Raw genomic sequence first — 24,172 nt, 5'->3', positions numbered from 1 at the left:
TTACGTTTTTTTCAACACTCTAGCTGCTGGAAAAGGTAAAATAATGGATGCTAAATTACAGAAATTTCCTGTAATTTAAAAAAAGTTTTTTCTTTGCTGTAATTTTACAGTAGCTTTTCTGTATTTCTTGAGCTTATAATATTTCATATGGAACTGTACATAAATATTGTGAAAAAAAAGTGCCTTTTTGTCAGGATGTCCGAATGAGAACAGAGAATTTTCAGTTCTAGTCATTTGTTTTCAGGGAAGTTTATGTATAGTTTTAGCTCTTTCTATTTTTTTGCTGTAGTTTAACAGTAGATTTTCTGTATTTCTTGAGCTTATAATATTTCATATGGAACTGCACATAAAATAATGTCAAAAGTTTCATAAAATTCTACATTTTGAACAGTGCTGTAATTCAAATAATCATTCATAAATGCAAAACATTGTTTTAATAATTTATTCAATTCAATTCAATTCACCTTTATTTGTATAGCGCTTTTACAATGGAGATTGTGTCAAAGCAGCTTCACATGAAAGGTCACAGTAAATAGGAACAGTGTAGTTCAGTTTGTAGTGTTTAAGTTCAGTTCAGTTTAGCTCAGTTCAGTGTGGTTTAATAATCACTACTGAGAGTCCAAATACTGAAGAGCAAATCCAACGATGCGCAGCTCTATAGATCCCGAACCATGCAAACCAGTGGCGACAGCGGAGAGGGAAAAAAAACTTCACTAATTGGCGAAAGCGAAGAAAAATACCTTGAGAGAAACCAGGCTCAGTTGGGCACGATCATTTTAATTTCTCCCCTGACCAAACGTCTTATTCACCAAAAATGAGCATGACTGCAACAAAATGCAAATAGAAATTTTTGTCTAAACGATAAAATTAGACTTAGTATTAAGTAAGGACTGGTGTTTTAATGGAATCTGATAGTATCAAACAGCTGTGTGTGTATAGAATATCCTGTCACCAAATGTGGCGAAAAGTCCTACATGACGTAATAGTTTGATTAAGATGTTTACATGGCTGAACTGCACTTCAATATGCAACTGAAACAGGCATACTCCACGTCTTAATTTGATTTCTGTCTAGTTCGATTAGGACCTTTGTCAGGTTAGGGTAATCAAAAGTTGCTGTTTACATGGTAGACTCTTAATCAGAGTATTGTCTTAATCATATTAAATTCGGATTATTGGTGTCCATGTAAACGTACTGTAGTTTTAAACAGTCCTGAACTTTCAAACCAAAAGTGGTTCAGTATGTGATTTTCAACAAAGCATTTAGATTTTTTTTTGTTTGCACAATGACTTGCACTGAACTCCAGTGCGAGCACAGCAGACCATAATAATAAAAAAACACAATACAGCGAAGGGTCCATTTTCTTTATGGCTGTATTGGCTTGATTTAGTTGGGGAAAGCTTGTAAATATTGACAGATGCTTAGAGTGTCTCAGCTGCTTGTCTTCACACTGCTTCTGATGCAGCTAATACACACTTGCGTTTGCCTCTGTGATGTGAATCTATTCCGACAGATGGCAAAATCACCCAGTGCCCTTCTGTCACAATGAGCAATGGCTGCACACATCTAAACAAGCCGGAATCCATGTTGCACGCAGAGAAAAAACAACACCTTTAACTCAAACCCACCTGCGCCTGTGATCTCCACACATCAGCATCATCAATCTGTCTCTGCACCACTTCTGCTAACATGTTTTCCCACAAACATACAGAATGTCTTTAATGATGGTCCGAAGCTAAATTGCCAATTAAAAAAAGCAATAACTGATCGGAATATGAATTAGTGTAATTATGTGTAATTGTCTCTGTGTAAGTGAGGTCTGGTGTAATTTTTAAATGACCCTGAACGGAGAAGCATGCCGCTCTGACGTGCTGTAGCACTTAGCTTTCCTATGTTAATGCATCCGTTACATCATGATGTGAACGCTTTGGCTTCATAATGGGTGTGATTACCTAGATCCGAGATTTAAAGAAAGCAGCTAAGTCTATTATTCTTATTTTTCATGTTTGGAGAGAGCACAATAAAAGCCAGGAAAAAGGTGTATCTAAAATAAAAACGGCACATTGACGCCTATTAATCTCTCTGTGTTTCATTACTCATCTCACAGATGTCAAGTTGACTGTAACTTTATTACAAACATTAATCATTTATTGAAAAAAAAAAAAAAAAAAAACATGTCTGGTTCTACAGGTCTACTGATGGATGGGCAGGGTAAATGTTTTTAAAGCACTGGCTACATTCACATGCAACCCAATAATCTATTAATGGCTCGATTGACTAAGGCCTTCAGGTAAACATTTATTGATCTGACTAAGCTCAATGTAAATTAAATTTTGTTGTGATTGGAAGGGGTGTGCTTATTTTCTCAATTCCATTCAAAAACATTTTGTATTTATATAAATAAAACTGTCCTGGTTGGAACAGTTGGAATGACTCATATATTTTTTCCAACAAATTTGGGAGAGTATGGAAAACGCAAATAAAAAATAATGTAGTGATTTCTAAATTACCTTTGACTTGAATTTCATTGCAGACAATACAACAAGTATTATTTAATGTGTTCCTCATGATTTTTATTGTTTTTTTCTCTCAAAATAAACATGTATTCCAATTTTGGTTCTTGCAACACATTTCAAAAAAGTTGGAGCAGTGAAGCATTTACCACTTTGTAATGTTGCCGTTCCTTTTGACAACACTTAAAATATGTTTAGAGACTGAAGACAGCAAGTGATGAAGTGTTTCAGGTGTCATTTTGTCTTTAAGGTGTGCAACAGTACGGGGTCTTCATTGTCGAATTTTACACGTTAAAATGCGTCACACATTCTCTGTTGGAGACAGGTCGGGACTGCAGACAGGCCAGTAAAGTAACTATATCCTCTTCCTCCGCAGCCAGGACTTTGTAATGTGTGCAGAATGTGGTTTTTGCATTGCATTTTGGTTTTTTCTTTTTCAAAATAAACATGTTTTTCAATTTTGGCTCTTGCAACAAAAGTTAAAAGTTAAGACAGGAGAGATTTAGGGCTAGCAATCAGGTAAATTGGTTATTATAATTATAATAATTATAATTTGGTACAAAAACAGTATCCAAGAGAGGTCTAGTTCTTCAGGAGTAAGGATGGGCTGAGAGGATTGCCAGTTTGCCAACAAATACGTGAGAAATTTATTGAAATGTTTAAAAACAATGTTCCTGAAAGAAACATTTGAAGACATTTGGATATTTCACCTTCAGTGCAAAACATAATTAAAAGATTCAAGGAATCTGGAGGAATTTCAGTGCGTAAAGGACAAGGACGAAAGCCTAAGCTGGACTACCGTGATTTCTGATCCTTTGGGTGGCACTGCATCAAGAATCATCTATTATCTATAAAAGATATCATCACATGGGCTCCGGACTACTTTGGCAAACCTTTGTCAAGAACCACAATATGTATTTACATCAACAAATGGCAGTTAAAAAAAGTACTATACCAAAAGGAAGCCCTATGTTAACAGTGTCCAGAAGTGCCATCGGCCTCTCTGGGCTCTGAGGCATCTGAGATGGACCATCACACAGTGGAAACATGTACTGTGGTCAGATGAATCAATATTTCGGGATTTTTTGGGGAGAAATGTACGCTGTGTGCTCCAGACCAAAGAAGTAAAGGATCATCCAGACTGTTATCAACAACAAGTCTAAAAGCCAGGGTCTGTCATGGTATGGGGTTGTGTCAGTGCCCTTGGTAAAGGTAACTTGCATTTCTGAGATGACATTATTATAGCTGAAAAGTACAGAGAGATTTTTGGAGCACGAAATGCAGCCTTCTTTTCCAGGGACACCCATGCATATTTCAACAAGACAATGCAAAGCCACATTCTGCACAAATGACAAAGTCCTGGCTAAGTCCTTGCATAAAGAGGATACAGGTACTTTACTAGCCTGCCTGCAGACAGTGCTGACCTGTCTCCAATGGAGAATGTGTGGTGCATTTGAAGCGCAAAATGCAACAATGAAGACCACGTACTGTTGCTGACCTTAAGATTTGTTTGCAGAAAGAATGGGACACAATGACACCTGAAACACTTCACACGTAGTGTCCTCAGTAACTAAATGTCTTTGAAGTGTTGTGAAATGGCAACATTATAAAATGATAAATGCTTTATTGCTCCAACTTTCTTTTTAAATGTGTTGCAAGAACCAAAATTGAAATATGTTTATTAAAAGAAGCTAAACAAAAAAAAAAACAATAAAAGAAATCACGAGGAACACATTAAATAATATTTGTTGTATTGTCTGCAATGAAATGCAAGTCAAAGTAAATTTAGAAATCACTACATTTTTTCATTAATGTTTTCCATACTGTCCCAACTTTTTGATTTGGGATTGTACAATGGATGCCGATGATTGCAGGTTTCCAATAATCTTCAATATATCTTTTTGTTTTCAGCAACAAGGGTGGGTATATGATGACAGAATTTTCATTTTTGGGTGAACTATCCCTTGAAAACAAATGTATTTATACATACTGTATACATCTAGAAAGGAAAGGAAAAGAAAATCTCTTCTCTTACTGCTCTCTATTTTGGAAGATGCATCCCCATGCCCTAATCTTATCAAAGGGTTTACCCTCATAGTTTTGAACGAGACTTAAGTATGGGGGCCATGATTGTTTTAACTCAGTCTAAAGTGCCCTTCAGGGGTTGATGCATGCCAATTGAATGAATGAATGAATCCATCCATCCATCCGTTTGTTTCCCTGTTCCTGGATTTTGGAGGCTCACCAACAGTACACAATGTCTCATTTGTCTAACCCATTTATTAATTTCAGGCATTTCATATTCCTGGATTCTCAGCCAATAAGCTGATGCAGTTAATAGGCTGTTTAATTAGAAAGAGTGTGAAAATGGGTTGTTGCTTTGCCTCTGAGAACAGGTTTGGGAACACAGCTTCAGCTTATTTTTTTTTTAATCTAGTTGTCATAAACCTTGGCATTGTTTATTATGACTGTTGTTGCCTAATTATTTTGTTCATTTTTCTTTTGCTTAAAGCTGGACATACAGTATAATTTCAGCAATATTTAATATAAAATACTATCTCACTGCTTAAGTAAATGTCATTCAATGCAAAGCCATTATTTTATTATGATAGGCATATATTTATCTATGCGCTCACACATTTTACACTCTAATCATGTCACTGCTCACATGTGACGTTAACTTGTAAGAACTGCACACTGACTTTGTCATGTGTAATGAAATGTGGAACTTAATCGATTTGTGTTGGGACAAACATGAAGGAATTGTGTGGAACCCAGCACTGTTTACAGTGTGTAAGCTGAGAAAAGTCAGTTTTATGTCCACATTTGAAATTAGCTAGTCTTCGAAATCGTACAGGAAATATGGACCAAAAATACTGAGTTTTGTCAAATCCACGGTGCGTTCCAAACAGGATACATCACCCTCTGAAGGGCACTTTGTAGTGAAAACAAACATAGCTGCCACATTGAACTGTCATTCCAATTAAAAGTGCTCAAAACTGTCCCCTTCGAAATCCAGGATTTCAAAGTTCCAATTGATGGACACTTCAGGCCCCCATGATCCTATGCATAGGGAAATCTGGTGCCAAACAGCACATTCGATCCCGAAGGGCTCATGCATATGCCCTGACACTCAGGAGGGTGAACCCTTCAAAGGGATTAGGGCAGGGGTGTTGAGAAGGGTGTAAATAGAGGTCAGAGCCAGCTCCAAGTGGGTGGGACTTAAGCTCAGAGTGGGTTGTACAAACCTCCCGGAGTTCTACCACAAATCTAAACCAAACGTCACAGTAACCTGCTGTGTTTTATTAAGGTCTACTACACCTACAACAACCCTAAAACCCAGCCTACTTGTGGCATAAGCCCCTCCCGCTTGGTGTTCTCCAGGCTGCATTGATGCCTACTTGGGGCTGTAAGACCGTAGCCTTGCAAAATTTAGTTCCAAACCTAATTCAACACACTTACCTTCAGGTTACAAACAAGCCTGAAGGACAGACTTACTTTGATCAGGTGTGTTTAATTCGGGTTAAAACTAAACTGTGCAAAGCTTCAGCTCCACAAACTTTAATAATATTATTCCTTACATTTATATAGCGCTTTTCTAGACACATTGGGGGGAATCTCCTCATCCACCACCAGTGTGCAGCATCCATGACGGCAGCCATATTGCACCAGACTACACACCAGCTGTTTGGTGGAGAGGAGACGTAGTGATGAAGCCAATTATGATATGGGGATGGTTAGGAGGCCATGATGGACAGAGTTGAGCATTAACCTACTCTTTTTCAAAGGACATCCTGGGAATTTTAATGACTACATCTGAAAGACATCACTCACTGAGCAGTGCAGAGTCTCCTTCACTATACTGGGACATTAGGACCCACACAGACCGCAGGTCTCACTAACACCACTTCCAGCTGCAACCCAGCTTTCCCATGTGGTCTCCCATCCAGGTACTGACCAGGCGCAGCCCTGCTTAGCTTCAGTGGGCAACCATGTGAGAGTTACAGAGAGCTAGCTGCCGGCTCTGTTTGACAGCCATGGATTAGGCTTTAGCAATGAGCCATTTCTAATGGAACAGTGTAAAAGTTCTCTGGCATAAGATTGCTCTGCCCACTTAAACCACCTGCAGTAGACAAGCTTTTAAAATACATTGTGTTCAGAAGAATAATCTGATCTAAAAGCAAAACCAGAACAATTTATAGCCTTTTATGACACTTTCCAGTTATGAAACTTTATATAAATTGTGTTTTTTCTCCTCTTGACAATTAATTACAGCAAACAGGTTAATACCTGTTACTAGTAACTGTTGGACAAATTGGATATTCCCTATCCAATCCAATTTCTAATCCAAGCAAGGAGCGCTCAACCTGCGGTCTGTGTGTGTGTACTACTAACGCCCCAGTATATTGATGGGGACTCTACTGCTCAGCGAGTGCCGTCTTTCGTATAGGATGTTACATTGAGGTCATTAAAAATCCAAGGAAGCCCTTCGTAAAAGAGTAGGGAGTTTAAGCTGGGCATCCTGACCACTGGCCTCAGTCCATCATGGCCTCCTAAGCTTGTGCGTTGCATGCGGTCTGGCGCAATATGGCTGCCATCGTGCCATCCAGTTGAATGCTGCACACTGGTGGTGGATGAGGGGATTCCCCCCAAAAAGTAAAACGCTTTGAGTGTCCAGAAAGCGCTATATAAATGTAAGGAATTATAATAATAACAATAATAATAATAATAATAATAATAAGTAACTACGGTGACTTCTGGCAGTTAAAATAGTGTATTTAATGTTTCTTATGTTCCATAATTCTTCAGGACAGACACACACAATGACACACAGGAAGATAAAAATGGTTACATTTACTGTGTAATAACTTTAGTAATTCAAGATAAAATATGAACATCCCTGAATCAGCCTGAATTCTTGATTATTTTTATAGAGTAAATCAGGTAGAAATAGCTCTTTGAAAGAACAAATGCAGGTGCAACAAAAATAAATGCATTTCTCTGATACTTCATAATGTTTTACTGAATTATAGAGCTTTGATCTGCACCTCTTAAATACAACATCCACTCGTTTAATGAAATGGAAGACATCAGGAGCTCTAGTTGAAAGTGTGATCAATAAAGGCGGAGTGTGAAAAAACACTTCAAAATAATTTATTTCAAAAGACATCTACATTGATTGACAGATTAACATGATAGCTATATAAAATATGTACATGAAGCACCGCTTGCCGAAATGGCAGAATAACCCAGCTAAAAAGCACTACAGAATGACGCAAAAGAGAAGAACAAAGACAACATAACAGCCTTCGGGAAGAAGAAGCTTTATATTCTGGACTGTGCAGCTCACGGATACATTACTGGTGCTTGTGTGCAGATTGAGGCAGATTAAAAGATGGTCAGCGTCACCTCACATTACGACAGGCGGCAGCTGGACTGTTTAGAAACTCCTCCCTGTGGATTGAAAAAGACACTATTAGAGGTCAAGTACTTACTCACTATAGAAGCATAATTCAAGGATTAAATAAATAAGAATTAATTGCGGCTCATAGTGCGAGTGAAAATATATGTCTATCCATTTGTGTCCATAAAAATAAAATAAATAAATTTCATTTGTGACATGATTACCAAATATTTCATACAGCCCAAAAAAATCTGTGAATTTTAAGTAGCGATGCACTGAAATTTCAGCAGCCTACAAATATGGAGCCGAAAATACATTTACATAAGGACATACACCATTCAAAAGGGTGTTAAATTAGAGTTTATCCGAATCAGAAATAAATTTTCATTCACACAATGTGGTCAGGTTGGCCCTCACAGACCTGTCTATTTGATGTGCTAATTTGATTAGCTATGAAAGAATTATGCATTACTTGTTATATTTGGGATTATCATTTACCCACCATTTACTTTATACCAACCTGTTTGGGTTTCTTTCTTCTGTTAACCTTAAAAAATATTTCTTATTAGTTATTATTACTTAATATTTCTAAATAGTTCACATTAAAACTTAAATTCTGTCAGCATATTGACAACACAAACATGCAACAGTCTAATAACCATATCATGTTTTATAGTCATTTATTTAATTCAATATAAAGCTAAAATAGCTTATTTTTAATGTATTAGAGTGCCATAAAGGTTGTCAGAAAGTTTAACCTGGCCTTGTAAAATCAATCTGCTGCAGGTGACGTTATTACCAGAGCTAGCAACCAAATGGAAAAAAAAAATTAAGGTTGTTTTTTTTTTTTTTTTTTTTGTATGTTGTTATTTGTGTGTCATAACTTATGTGGGTTATGATTAAAATATGGTAATTCTAATAGTTTAATAAAATTTATTTGAGTTTTGGAAGTCACAAAGCGACACCTCGTCATTGCCCCACTTTTGGGAACTGTCTTTGGGTTAGACAGCCGCTCCCACTAGCTACTTTGGCTGGTTGAAAACACTTTAAATTGCCAGTGCTGCCTCATCACTTAAGATTAGAATGTTTATGACCTCTTGTGAATATGAGTGCAAATGTGATCTTAGAATCGAGAAGCAGCATGACTGATAAAAAATAAATAACAGTTTGCGTGAGCAAAAGAAAGCAGGTGAATAATGAATGAGAGATAATACACATGGTGAGACACAGGCGATCCTCACTTACTGACGAGGGCTTAATGTTTAGCATGTGCACAGCTGATGTGATGTACGCAAGTGTTTAAAGCTTGCTGCGCCCCAGTTTACTTGTGTGAACCAACCGTGCCTGGAAACGCAAATGGTGCGATTGGTTATCTTTGAAATAGACTGAAAACAATGCAATGCTCGTGCACCCACAGACGTGCTACTTTCGAGAGCTCAGGATTCTTTGCAAGCAGCAGCGCAAGCTGCTTTCGCTTTGACCAATCTTATAACTGATTATTGATAGACCTAATGTTAACCATGTGCATGCGATCATCTTTTCATTATGGCACACAGAATGCTTTTCACTTGCTTTCTATATATATATATATATATATATATATATATATATATATATATATATATATATATATATATATATATATATATATATATATAAATATATATATATATATATATATATAAATATATATATATATATAAATATATATATATATATATATATATATATATATAAATATATATAAATATATATATATAAATATATATATAAATATATATATATATATATATATATATATATATATATAAATAAATATATATATATATATATATATATATAAATATATATATATATATATATATATATATATATATAAATATATATATATATATATATATATATATATATATATATATATATATATATATAAATATATATATATATATATATATATATATATATATATATATATATATATATATATATATATATATATATATATATATATAAATCTTTTGTGTCATGTGAAATAAAACTAATTTCATAATGCGACACTATGAAACCACAGCCCAATTGCTCATGCTCATTGAGAAAGCTCATACACAACACAAAATAATTAAATGAACGATGAGGCATGTGGACATAACACAAAACTTAAATCAAGTAATTAACACGTCAAAGTAAAATTTATGCATATAAAATTTGCCCAACAACAAAATTGTGGCTGGCAAAAATGGCAAGTGGCTGGTAACACTGGAAAACTACTAGCTACAGTAGCTATGTTTCCATCCAAAAATGCGAATTAACTTGTGCAAAACTGGATTATCGCATAAAATATGTGCGAATAGAGCAGCGTTTACATCCAATTTGTTAAAGCGAACTAAACCGTCACTTCCTCTTTATCTGGCGATAAATATCAACAGTAAAAACTGAATTTGCTGTGTTAGGAGAAGCTGCTTGAAACTTTTCTTTATTTAATAAATGACTTGCGCCTCAAAAGACAATCCTAACACACAGGCGTAAGACGCGGATCACAGACGCTCTTGATTCTGGAGGTCATTAATAATATAATAACACTAATACTGAGATGGTTCAGGCATTTTAGAATGACCAAAACAACGTGTTCAGCCTGCTGGTTTGTCTATTCACACACATTTTTATCACCACATGATCTCTTATAACAAAATCACGTGACTTTTTTTAATGCGCAAACTGGAATCTGTTCGGTAAAAGTGTTTTAATTATAGTTTATGCGCATCTTTTCTTATCAAATAAAAAGTTTGTTCATATGTTTTTTATGCGCATTTTCTAAATTTATGCTCATCTTGGCGTTTCCATCAACCGTTTTTTTATGCGCATATCCAAAATGACCATAAAAGTAGGTGGATGGAAACGTAGCTAATGACTGGCAATCCAGTCATTCATCAGCAATTAAGCCCTGTTGAAGATGTATATTGCTGAAAAAAAAAAAAAACCAAACTGGTTTGGTTACCATAGGCTCAATGTGTGAAAAAAAACTAGTACTGACAAAATTTTCTTTTATGCAAAGGTGTCATATCTTAATGCTTTATGTGGCTGAGGAAAAATGTTCATTAAAAGAGAAAACTTCAGATGGCACTTAAAAGCTTTTGCATCTGAACTACTCCATTTTTATGTTTGTTTTTATTTCTCTTATAATTGTTTCTTTTATTCCTGTTTATGTAAAGCACTTTGAATTGCCACTGTGTATGAAATGTGCTATATAAATAAACTTGCCTTGCCTTGCCTTGCCTTACTCCATGCGTGTCTAAACTGTGATTAATTACATTAATGGATTCATCCTAAAATGAAAATTTACAATTTACGCAAATTTACACAAACTATTTACTCGCACACGGGTGGTTCCATACCTTTATGAGTTTCTTTATTTTGCTGAACCTAAAAGAAGGTATTTTGAAGACAGCTGGAATTTGGTAAACAATTAAACTCATAGTGGGGAAAAGCTTTCTTCAAAATATCTTCTTTTGTGTTCAACGTGTTTGTGACAAACTAAGTTTATTTGGATGACAGAATTTTCTGCTTTAGATGAAACATTTAAAATAGCTCTACACCTTATATATATATATATACACACACAGTAGGACTGCAGCAGGCTGACACAGAGGATGTTTCCCGGTGGGGGAAAAAATAAATAAATAAAAAATTCTGCTACAAAAGTCCAATCCAAATTCTGAACACTTTTCAAAACAACCCAATAAAACAAAGAGCATTAGAGGCGTTTTTACAAAATGGAGGAATTTGGGGGAATGATTGAGTTTCAATCGAAATGCCGCAACTGCAGAGTTTCTTCTGAAGTGGTCCGGTAAACTTACTGCTGGAGCATTTATTGGCTACCTGTTGAGACACATTTTTACTTTCATTGACCAGCAAGAGCTGTGATTATTATGTAAGAGTTGGTATTATTATGTATGGTTGGCATGGAAGGAGATGCTTTTTAACACTGTCTATTCCTGTTTTAATGTGGCAGGATAGATCACTGTACTCGCGTCGAAATAAACATCATTAAAGCATCTTATAAACAATGTCACATAACCTCAGGACAGCCATTCAATGTCCACACACTCATTAGTCAGCTCTGGAGAACATGTCGCTGAATAGATGGACTACACTAAACCTTCACTATATTGTAACTAAACCTGATATTTATTTAATACGTCTGAATGTTTCTCTTGAAAGTTCATTAAATATTTTATTTTGACAAGCTGAAGAAAAAAAACTTCAGTTTAGGACTATAAAATATGACATATTGAAAGTTGTTTAATAAATAAGTGCAAATAATACATCTTATTTGTTCACTATTTGATTAAACACAAGCTTTAATGTTGTTTTGTGCATTACTGTTAAATACATTTCAGTGCCTCACCATTTACAAGTTAACAACAATAAAACAATCTTGCAAAGTGTAATTATCCCACATGAAAATTACTGTAGTAGCTTACAGTAAAACACTGAGTTTTTGAGCCATATTATAGTACTTGAATTAATCTGTTGTGGTAATTGTATAGTTATTTTGGTAACACAACAACTATAGTAATTTAAAGAAATAACAAAATACCCTAGTACTAGAAGACACACTCAACACCACTTTATTAAGTACACCTGTCCAACTTCTCGTTAACGCAAATCTCTAATCAGCCAATCACATGGCAGCAACTCAATGCATTTAGGCATGTAGACATGGTCAGGTGATCTGCTTCAAAACGAGCATCAGAATCGAGAAGAAAGGTGATTTAAGTGACTTTGAACATGGCATGGTTGTTGGTGCCAGACAGGCTGGTCTGAGTATTTCAGAAACTGCTGATCTACTGGGATTTTCACGCACAACTATTTCTAAGGTTTACAGAGAATGGTTAGAAAAGGAGAAAATATCCAGTAAGCAGCAGTTCTGAGGGCGCAAAGGCCTTGTTGATGCCAGAGGTCAGAGGAGTTTGTCCAGAGTAGTTTGAGCTGATAGAAAGGCAACGGTAACTCAACCACTCGTTACAACAGAGGTGTGCGAAGAGCATCTCTGAACACACAACTGGTTTTTTGAACATGACAATGAGTTTACTGTACTCAAATGGCCTTCACAGTCACCAGATCTCAATCCAATAGAGCACCTTTCGGATGTGGTGGAATGGGAGATTCGCATCATGGATGTGCAGCTAACAAATCTGCAGCATCTATGCCACGAACGATTAGAGCCGTTCTAAAGGCAAAAGGGAGTCTATTAAGTACTAATATGGTGTACCTAATAAAGTGTCCAGTGAGTGTATATTTAAATTGCAATACAGCACACTTAAATGTAGCAAAAATGTAAGTATAGATGTGTTCATTTTATCAGCTCACTATAAATAATAATACAGTATGCCATAGCATTCATTAACAAAGAGTTGTAAATACTAGAATATATACAGTATAATACATTTTACTATAGTATTTTGGTAACAATTTGAAATAATGGTCCATTAGTAAATGTTAACTCATGTACTACTAATTGTTGTTCATGTTAATAAATACATGTACTGCAGTACAGATTCACCTTTGTTAACATCAGTTAACGTTAAGCTAAATAACACTAGTTCAAAAGTTGTCAAGCAAAACAATGCATTAGTAAATGTTGACGAAGTATGATTAATAAATACTTTTCAAAATTATTCATTGTTATTACGTATATACACGAGTTAATCTTTCAGCAAATACATAAAGTGAAATTAACTAATGGACCTTTATTCTAAAATGTTAACATTATACTCACGTGGGATGTTTATTCATGTGTATTTGTGGCAAAATAATAAAATAATAATTAAAAACAAATTTATTTTCTCTTAAGACATGCAAACCCAGCGCAGTTCAACTGCACTGCTCCTCTGTCACCAAACTCAAAAAATAAATTAAAATTAAAGTAAATAGTATACAGAGACAGGGAAAATTTACTCGAACTGATAGGCCAAACATATTTTTCTCTTAAATTTTCTTGTTTATTGAAAAGTCTCTCTGTAAATAAGCAATGATAGTGCATTTCCAGATCCACAGCCAGATGTTGCCACCACACATCCACTTTCGCTGTGTTAGATGCTCATACTTCTTAAAACCTAGCTAAATATTTACACCTACAATAATACAAATATTATTAATAATAATGAACTGTTCTATAGTGCCCTGCACTCAAAAGATGAAGACAAACAGAGATGTCACAGGGGCTGTATGTACCTAGATGTGGTCCTGTTAGCATAGTATGCTACTGACTGCTAAGGTTTCTGGCTACCTGTTGTCTCTGCTGCTGTCGCCTGTATTCTTCTTCACTAGCAGCGAGAGCCTGAGCCAAGGCCAGATCCTCCTGCTCCTGAGGGCTGAAACACACACCACTGTCAGCATGTCTTTTATTTAATCATTGCAAACATACCACACATAAATATCAGGCCACAATGCTGTTTTTGTCTTCATGCGGACAGATTTGTCGATTTGAACTATTAACTGAACGCCACTAATTTCTTTTCAAAAATAATCTGAGGCATGTAAAAATTATATATGTGGCTATGGAGATAAATAAAAAGACCACTGGAAAAATTGACAGTTTTTCTGGATTTATCAGTAATGGGTTTGACTAAAATGGTAGTACTCGTTAAATTCTGCAATACACACACACACGTACACACACACGTACACACACACACGTACACACACGTACACACACGAATATATAACTTCTTTTCTTTTTCCAGAAAGAGAGAATTGGCCAGGGAATTAAATGTTTAAATTTGTTGCAAGTGAAAAATCTGGTTTATTCTGACAAGTGCAATTCCTGCCATGAAACTGCCATATGCACGCAGGCTGATAGGTCACCTAATCTGCTCCTGCGTAATTAACTATATGCTGTTGCTGTCACCTCAGCCAATAAGCTTGCTGCTTATCAGTTTAAATGCTCTGTGTCATTTTATGCTGTTAAACTGTGGTGTATTTTTGGAGACCCTCCCCCACCCCAGCTCCACCTGTGTTTAAATCTGCTACAGGGGTTACATATATATTGATGTTTGCAGCAGCAGCGTGTTATATTCCCAGACGGCATGTCTGTGTATATACTGGCAGTAATAGGTCTCGGTTCTTGCTCTGCCATAAAACCTCATTCACACTACAAGCGACAAAATTACAAGCGACTATTAATTTCAATAGAGATTGAGCGACTTCCGGCAACCTCAGTGTATGTGAGCAACAGCGACCGTTGGAGACCAGGTGGGCATGTCGAGCACCACGACAAAGTTGGGAATCCTTCAACTTTATGCAAATGAAGAGAGACTTTCTTGAGCGACAGCCAATAGGAGCACCAGTAGAGCTTACGTGATGTTCTCTCAGCTCGCTCAGAGGCAGGTTGTATTCTCTCTGTAGACCTACACAGACCTGGGTTTGCAGCAGGTCGCCACCCAGAGCGACAGGCAGCTACAAAGTCGAATGAGGCATAATACGATCTACACCGCTAAGACCAAATACAACAACGTTGCCTTATACATATTCATTACCATGCTAAATCCCGAGAGTGTTCATGACAGAAATATTGTTAAAATCTTCTGAAGCTAAAAAAAAAAATGGTAAAAAATATATATATGATCTTGTCTCAAAGCTCGGCATCTTTCATTTGTTTTTGTTGTATTATGCATAAAATGCTCTAAAATGACAAAGGATTAAAAATGAACATGCCTATATAGATCAACACGTAATCTACTACTACTACTACTACTACCACACACACGCGCACGCACGCACACAGTTTTTCTTTTCCCTTTTACTAGTTATTTTTATAAGACGGTCTAATGGTTTAAAGCAAATACCTTAGAGTAGGCTGGCTTGCTCGAGCAGATTCAGCCAGTGATATTTCTAAAGCTCTCTGGAGGGCCTGCTCCTCCGTCTGTGAATAACACAACAATTCATGGTTTAAAGACTTTTAGAAAAACACTGTAAGCTACTAAACAACCATAAAATGAGCAACGCACCAGCCCAGCTTGATAGGACACTGATGGGGGAATTACATTCTGTACTGTGGGAGACACCATGGGTGGAGGTGCAGTATTTGTCCTTTGTGCACTGAAAAGCAAATTAATTTCAATTCCATTAATTCTTTATTTCAGATTCTCAGTTTTATGTCAAAGACTTTAAAACATACCATGCATCACTTAATCTAAGATTGACAAAGATTTCAGTAAATTACCAAATTTGAAGGAAACACACTCTATATGCACCAGACACTTTCCTATAAAAACGTAGTCTTTTTCTAGAACGCACTAAGATAGCACCAAAGTTTACTTGTGAATGCACAACAAAATTATATTTTTAATCACCCCCCCCCCCCCTTTAATGTCATTCCAAACCCTGAGACTCTTGTGAAGAACACAAATCAAGTTATTTTAGATGAAATCCAAGACCTTTTTTCAACAGTTTCTTCTCCGCAGTGTCAGTATTTGTGAAAAAATAACATTGCTTCCCACACATCGACTTTACTTGCTCAGGCTGCCCAGGTATATTAACGGCCGCCCAAGTATATTTAGTGACATATTTTTTGTTTTTACTTTTATTAACATTTTACGCTTTTTGAAGCTGTCTATTAATGGCGTTTTGCATTCATTTTTACTTAAGCCTACTTTGCTTGGCTTTGCAGCTGATAGCGTGAGCACAGTCGCAAGTGCGAGAGAAACATTACACAATAAATCCTTTAATCTAAATGACTCAGAAGAACTTTACTATATACTCAGAGGATGGAATGACTGGTCTAAACTAGCTGCCAAAATATATATACATCGTTAGTAATGGTTAACTCAACACATTTGCCTTATTTGAATAATTATTATAATTTTTTGTAAAAAGCGCTATACAGATAAACTTGAATTGAATTAAGTATAGGGTGCGTGTCTGTGCTTTTTCAAACAGAGGAAGTTGAGCACGGGCATCAGCAGTGTATCACTATACAGTACTCATGAATGCGCACCCTATACTGACACTGAGGAGAAGAAACTGTTGGATAAATTTGTTATTTTTGCTCTGTGCACACAAAAATGTTTTCGCAGTTGATAATATTTCGTTGAACCCTATGAAGTCACATGGACTGATCGGAGTAGGTTTTTTTGGTACCTTTCTGGACTTTGAATGAGTCAGGACTAGGCATGGGACGATAACCGCGTTCAAGGTATACCGCGGTTTGGAAAAGTCAAGGTTTTAAAACAGTCAAAAGTTTCTGCTATACCATTCCTAAGGTACGTGTAAGATTTTTTTTATTTACATTTTTTATTTTTTTTTTTTTAGAACAACAATGTCTCCAGCAGAAAAGATATCCAAGGATGCTATTTTTAATTGGAAAAAAAAAATCTGTGTTTTTGAAACAAATGAAGACAGCAGAAGTCAATAATTCATTTGGCTTGAGATTATTACTGTTCCAAAATATTTTAAATGTTTGCCAAAATAAAATATATTGTGTTCAACGAGGAAAAAAGGTTTTGTTTTTAACCCAGACATTTAAAAAGAATATATTTTATAGCAGTAATCTCAATAGCGTGATATTTATATCCAACGTTATAATACCATCCGAATCTTATACTGGCCCATGCCTAGTCAGGACCAATTTTAAATTTTAAGATCTTTAAAGGTCTAAGGCTGAATTTTCCTTTATTTGGTTAACTAAAACTTTAAATACTTCTTTCACACAATTTTTTGTGCAATATCTCTGTAAAGCAGTGTTTCCCAACCCTGTTGCTGAAGGAACACCAACAGTACACATTTCAACCTCTTCCTAATCAAACCACCTGAAATCAACTCAAAACATTAGAAGAGACTACAAAACCTGAAGTTAATGGGTCAGATAAGGGAGACGTCCCGAAATATGTACTGTTGAGGAACAGGGTTGGAAAACACTGCTGTTAAGTGCATGTTTAGTCTGTATTAGGTTATGTGTATAGTCAATTTATAGTATATGTTCAGTAAGATTACAGCTTTAATTCATTAGCTTTGTACAGGTTTAAAAAAAAAAAAAAAAAAAAAAAGTTGTCCGTTTATATTTAAGTTTATTTATATAGCACTGAGGTCTTGCAAGACATGATGTTTCTTTCATTATGCGCAATAGTAGCCGAAATGGCAAAAACCAAAAAATGGATATAGACCATTTCAATATGGTGACATCATTTGCCCATGAACATTTTCTGCTTGTTATCAAACTATTCCATAACTATAATAAGAGGCAATTCAATCCTAACTTAATGCTAAAACAGCTATCATAACATTATTTATCAATATGTAGCTCTTTTTGGATTCTCGGAAGCTATAGAAATTAAAAATGTAAAACAGGAAATAAGTTAGGACCATTGTTTTTGTTTACATCCCTCAAAATAGTCAAAATACCCTTAAAAAGTACATTATATTGTAAAACTGTGCAGAACAACTATATATATATACACACACGCACGTGACCTTCCACCCCACTCACACTTCAACCTTTTCTACTTTTGATTGTAATATATTTTTATTTATTTATTACATATTTATTGCCACATCAGCAACTTATGGCTATTTCATGGCCAAATGGATATACATTAAACTATTACATGATAAAAACAAATTCGTATTATATAAAAAATAAATAAATAAATTACTTAGACAAATATATAAAATATAAATAGATAAAATTTACAAAAAATTTATTCAAAGTTAAATATGGTTTTTCAGTTCTATTTTTGATAAAAAATGTAAAACTCTTCCTGGTGGTACGTTTTTAAAAATGTCCATCAAAGTACTCTCCTTATAAAAATCCTGTCTAACGGAATATAAATTTCTACATTCCAACAAAATATGTTTGATGGTGAGAGCATTCTGGCAGATATTACATTTAGGTGATTCTTCGTTATTTAATAAATATGAATGTGTGATTGTAATATATTAACAACACATACACACACCTTTGCTAAAGCTACTTTGGAACAATAATTCTTGTGAAAAGTGCTGTAAAAATGAACTTGAACTGAATTGAATTTAAAAATGAACATTGAGCTAAATATTAGATGGGTGGCATTATTATATACTCACCCTCAAGTGGTTCCAAACCTTTCTTTGCACAACAGAGGATATTTACATACAAACAAACAGCAAAAGCCACTCGAATAAGATGGAAAAAAGTATTAAAACGCCTTTATTCACATGGCTAATCTTTAAAAAAAAAAAAAAAAAAACCTACGCGTTTTGACAGAGAGCTGCCTTAATCAGGGTAACAGTGATCATGTGCGTCTGGAGTTTCTTTTTTGCTGTTTGTTCTGATTAATCCCTTGCCCAAAGAGCACAGACACATTATTAAATCTACCCCTGAGCACATTTTGTTTGATTTTGGATATTTACATATGGTTTGAATGGTGAAAATGTCATTTTTTGGTGAACTACTCCTCAAAGTACTAAAAAGTGAATCGGTGGAAGTGTTTTCTTCACCAGAAACCTCTTTTAAAAGCATTTCAACAACCTCCAGCTTCTAAGTGGTTGGCGTATATTGAACTGACACTTCGGAGAACATTGTGTTTTCAAAATGTACTTACCTACTGCTCTGAGGTCTGACGTTTCCAGTGACTCCATTAGACATGTTCCTAGAGCTCCCTCTAGTGGATGAAGCTGCAGTGTTACTGGAAGAGGTCTGAGCCCTCATTAAAGCTGCATGCCTACAAAACAAAACAAACCCCACCATTAGTAGATCCCTAGTCCTCCAGAGAGCATCACTGATGCGCATGAAAACTAGGCTTACCCTGATTTGGAGACCGGCTTGCTGTCAGTCTTACAGTCGTGGTCGAGTGGATGCCTGTGTTTCAGACAGTAGTTTAAGTGGCACTGGTCACACGTCACCCGGATCATTTCCTTCTGCTTACAGCCGCCCTTCGAGCATTTATTTGTAAAGATCTGCAGGGAGATAAACAATCGTGTTGGTGTTCATTTTGAAGTGATATCATCATCTCTCTCCTCCTCCTATGCGTTTGGCGTACCTTTCGTTTCCTCTGGGCAGGGTCAGATTTGCAGTCTCTGTCTATGTGCTCGCCGACTTTGATATCTGGCATTTCTCCTCTTCGGATGGGAATGGGGGTGTTGCACAATGGACATACAGGAACCTGGACGTCCTGTACCAAAAATAAAATAACTAACTTTTACCAGATACACACAACCTCAAATGAAATGAAATAAAATAAACAGTTTAATTTAAAATGGGTTACATTTATATATTAAATGTTTTAAGCCTTCTGGATCCTTATTTTCACTTCTGGAATTTACATCCAATCATAAATAATTAAATTTAAAAGACAACACATAATTGTGTGTGAATACCTGAATAGAATATTCAATTGATAATGATTTTGGGATTCAACAACTTTTAAAATTAATACAATTTTAATGAACCATTAAAAATAGCATTCTTATCAGAAAAAAAATCTAATTAGAAAAACACTAAATTTGAGAACAATAATCCTTTTTTCAACATTAAATGTTTAATTTAACTTCAATATTAATGGTGTTAGAAAAAAATGAATGAAGATGAGAACCCAGTCCAGGAGACTCAAACAAGCAGAATTTCTTTATTGAGACGTCTTAATTAGTCTGTAGTCATACAGCACCTTCAAGAAGTCCACGAGTCTGCAAGAGCCTACAGGAGTCTCTTACAAGTCTGCAGTCTGCAAGTTTTTCACAAGTCTTAAAGCAAGTATAAAATGAGTCTATTGTGCGTTTTAAGGAGGGGCAGAATTTGTTGGTGGAAACAGACATGACTAGTTTTAGTTGAAAATCTCGTTTTAGGGTCTTGAATAGACCCTGCGTTTTCACCTGCCCTGACCAGCTTGAAAGTATCACCCAAAGACAAAGGTACGGTTGTTAAAACCCTGCCCGTAGCATTTGCATCACTTTGGCACATCCAGTGCCAAGAAAGCAGGAGGTTTTAATGTCTGTCACACCCTAGCTAGAGTTTAATGAAATGAGATAATTTACTTTGAATAAAAAAAACAAAAACAAAGATTATAACTTTTTACTGTTAATTTGGAACTAGATTATATCTACTATATCAGATTCAACGGCTATTTCATGGCAAAAAAAACAACAAAAAAAAAAACAAACAAACAAATAAACAAAACCGAAACAAAAAGAAAATCGATAAAATGGCTATTTATAAACGGTTTATAAATAACACTTTTCTATAAAGACACAGTTTTATAACCATAAAGACAGCAATAACAACGATCATTTTAAGAGTTACAAACATTACTATGGCACTGTGGTTCTCAGAGCAATTTTTAACAGCACACTAAAAATGTTTTATTAAATCTAACATTTTCAGTTGATTACATAAGACTATGGTGGCGTGGATTTTCTGATCGATGTCTGCTCCAGGATGGAGTAACACATTTAAACGTATAAAAAAAAAAAAATTCTTTATGATTTTTATTAAAGTTGAATGTTTAAGGACCTGGACCAGTGGTTTCAAACTCAAGTCCTGGAGGGCCGCAGCTCTGTATAGTTTAGCTCCAAACCCCTCCAGCTCACACCAGCTTAATAGTCCATGTTAGTCTTGAACACCTTAATTAGATGGATCAGCAGTGCTTGATTACGGTTGGAACAAAACAGTGCAGAGCTGCTGCCCTCCAAGAATCGAGTTTGAGACCTGTGGTCTAGACCAGGGGGTTTCAAACTGTGGGGCGCGCCCCACCAGGGGGTGCCAGCACCTATTAAGGGGGGAGCGAGACATTGAGGCGTGCACTCGAGTAAATTATGATGACAATTTTTATGCGTTCACTAGAGGGAATAATATGATTAACGTTAGCTCCACAGCTAACTATCAGGCACCTGTAGAGGTAATGCATTCCAGTAAAATATATACACAAATAAAATGTGCTTTTTAAAACTAATGGCGGTGAATGAATGAAAGTCAAACCGGTGAGCCGTCTGACAAAAAAAAAAAAGTGCCCTTCTGAATCAAATCAGCAGGATGCCCTTCTGGATCTTTCACTTACCTCACAAACACTACTGACTACATTTAAATGGACATCAGCAGTAGTTATTTGCCTTAATCTGAATAAGACAGTAATATAATTTAATTGCTTTTTGAATGTTTCATCACCAGGCTATTCACGTCTGCAGAGTTTTGTGTAATTTTGGGTGTTTCGTCTTTAATTTATCGACTTTAACTGCAGTTCAGCAGTTTAACTTTTACTCATGAATATTTCATTCATGCCCCTGTGAAAAACTGGGGTATTTGACACGAATATGAAGGACTGGTGGAAGAGTGTTGCTTTATTGATACCCCAATGACGAATGGAAAGAAAAAAAAACTTCTGTATTTCGTGATGTGTGTGTGTTTGTGTGTGTGTGTGTGTAGTCACAAAATGCGGCGAAAAGTCCTACATGATGGTAATAGGGTATATGCCGAGCTAGTGTGTTTCCCATACTGATAAACTTCCAGTGACCTGTTATTGGGAGTTTTTTTTTTTTCATTTTATACGGTTCCTTTTACAGCATCAATGTTGTAATATAATTCAAATACAATCAGTTAAATAGACTTTGGCATTCATTTAGTTGCTCAAGTGTAAAACGAGACAAAAATCCGTTTACTCGCACGTGCCTCTCAGAATCGGCAGGCTTGAGCAGAAGCTCCAATGAATATACTGGGGTAAAATAAATGCTCATATTATGAAGACATGGCGGGGGAAAATTTTATTTTAATGCTGCACTTCTTGTACAATCTGAGACCCACTTTATATCAGATATCACTTAGCCAGTGGAGATCGCTGATTTTTAAAGAAAACTGAAATTAAACGTGCCGATTTGGCATTAGCATACAATTCACCGGAAACGATTAACCCAGGTTACTGGCAAATTAAAAGTCCTATTAGCATGCTTCGGCATATACCCCATAGTTTGATCGTTGTGTTTACTTCAGTAATGCCACTAATACATGTATGCTCCACATCTTAATTCCATTTCTGTTGTGTGTCCTAAACAAATATACTGACCTTCTTATATGATGAAGTGCACTTGTGATTTGCATAAGTTATGTGGTCCTTGCAGAAAATCTCTTCACAGGCATCACATTTCATTGGAAGGAAATCTGCAGAATACACACAACACATTTTTAAAAAGACAAAAAATATTTTATTCATGCACAATAACACTAAAAACAGCTGATGATTGTTAAAATGTACATGGATACTTCATGATAAATAATTTCAACACTAATTACCAGTATAAAACATTGGACAGACCTGGCTGACACAATGGGGTGTCACATGACTACATTTTGTGGTTATAACAAATAAAGAGAGGAAATGCCGCTCCTAATGTGATTTAACGGATTTGCCATGCAGGCAGAGACACAGTAATGCATATACATAAACATTAATAATTCAATAATTCAACAAAACAGACTGTGTAATGGTGGAAATAGCAGGAGTGGCTTGTCAGAGACTTAGAAGAATAAAACAGCAGGCTGAGATTTTTTTTTCCCATATTTTTCCTGCTATGCCATCGTCAGTGTGTATGACTTTATATTACATGATCTGATTACAATTACAACACAAACTATCTCTGTATAGACCATTTTGAGGGATGTAAACAAAAACAATGGTCCCAACTGGGGCTGGGCGATATGGCAACAATGCAATCTCGATTAATTTTTTTTCCATACTGAACAATAACGATATAGACTGCGATATCAGTTGTTAATTCTTCAAGATTTAAAAGAGTATCCAACAACAACTGAAGCCACAAACTAGAGGGTCCTTTAACTAGCATAACCTATTTACGGCGGCCGATCATTTTTGGCGATCACTCTAATATCAACACACTTCTAGATTCCCATTGTTGCACATGCTGTGTGATTGGGTCTTAGCTCAATATTGAGTAAAAAAAGTACAAAGCTTATCAATGTTATTGACATACATTTCATTGTGATTCGATAGAATATCGTTTATTGGCCCAGCCCTAGTCCCAATGTATTTCCTGATTTAGCTTCCGAGAATCCAAAAAGAGACACATCTTGTTAATTAATGTTATTATTAATTAATTATTAATGCTGTTTTAACATTAAGTTATGATTGAATTGCCTCTTACAGTTATGAAATAGTTTGATAAGCAGGAAATGTTCATGTGCCAATGACACGACCGCATTCAAATGGTATAGAACTGCTCCTTCAGAAATACTGGAGCACATATATTTGTGTTCCTTTATTTATGAATGTGATAT

At 35.6% G+C, this 24,172-nt stretch overlaps 1 protein-coding gene across 2 annotated transcripts; it reads right to left on the bottom strand.

The window, feature by feature from the left end:
• Positions 1 to 7,651: 7,651 nt before the first annotated feature.
• Positions 7,652 to 23,033, bottom strand: zfand2a (zinc finger, AN1-type domain 2A). 2 transcript variants are annotated; one of them, XM_056453934.1, is made up of 8 exons: positions 22,944 to 23,033; positions 19,935 to 20,066; positions 19,700 to 19,851; positions 19,497 to 19,616; positions 15,927 to 16,017; positions 15,765 to 15,841; positions 14,152 to 14,291; positions 7,652 to 7,967 (listed from the first exon to the last, which is right to left on the bottom strand). In XM_056453934.1, exons 1-7 carry the CDS (start codon positions 23,025 to 23,027, stop codon positions 14,180 to 14,182), a joined length of 768 nt encoding a protein of 255 aa, XP_056309909.1. In that variant the 5' UTR covers positions 23,028 to 23,033; the 3' UTR covers positions 7,652 to 7,967; positions 14,152 to 14,179. The 2 variants fall into 2 exon arrangements, with proteins under 2 accessions (XP_056309909.1, XP_056309908.1); XM_056453933.1 differs by having other exon boundaries at positions 14,207 to 14,291.
• Positions 23,034 to 24,172: the final 1,139 nt, after the last annotated feature.

The sequence above is a fragment of the Danio aesculapii genome, chromosome 3 (assembly GCF_903798145.1).
Source record: "Danio aesculapii chromosome 3, fDanAes4.1, whole genome shotgun sequence".
In the NCBI taxonomy this organism is placed as follows: domain Eukaryota; kingdom Metazoa; phylum Chordata; class Actinopteri; order Cypriniformes; family Danionidae; genus Danio; species Danio aesculapii.
The sequence above is the reverse complement of the archived record's forward strand: the minus strand, read 5'-3'. Positions and strand labels throughout refer to the sequence as shown.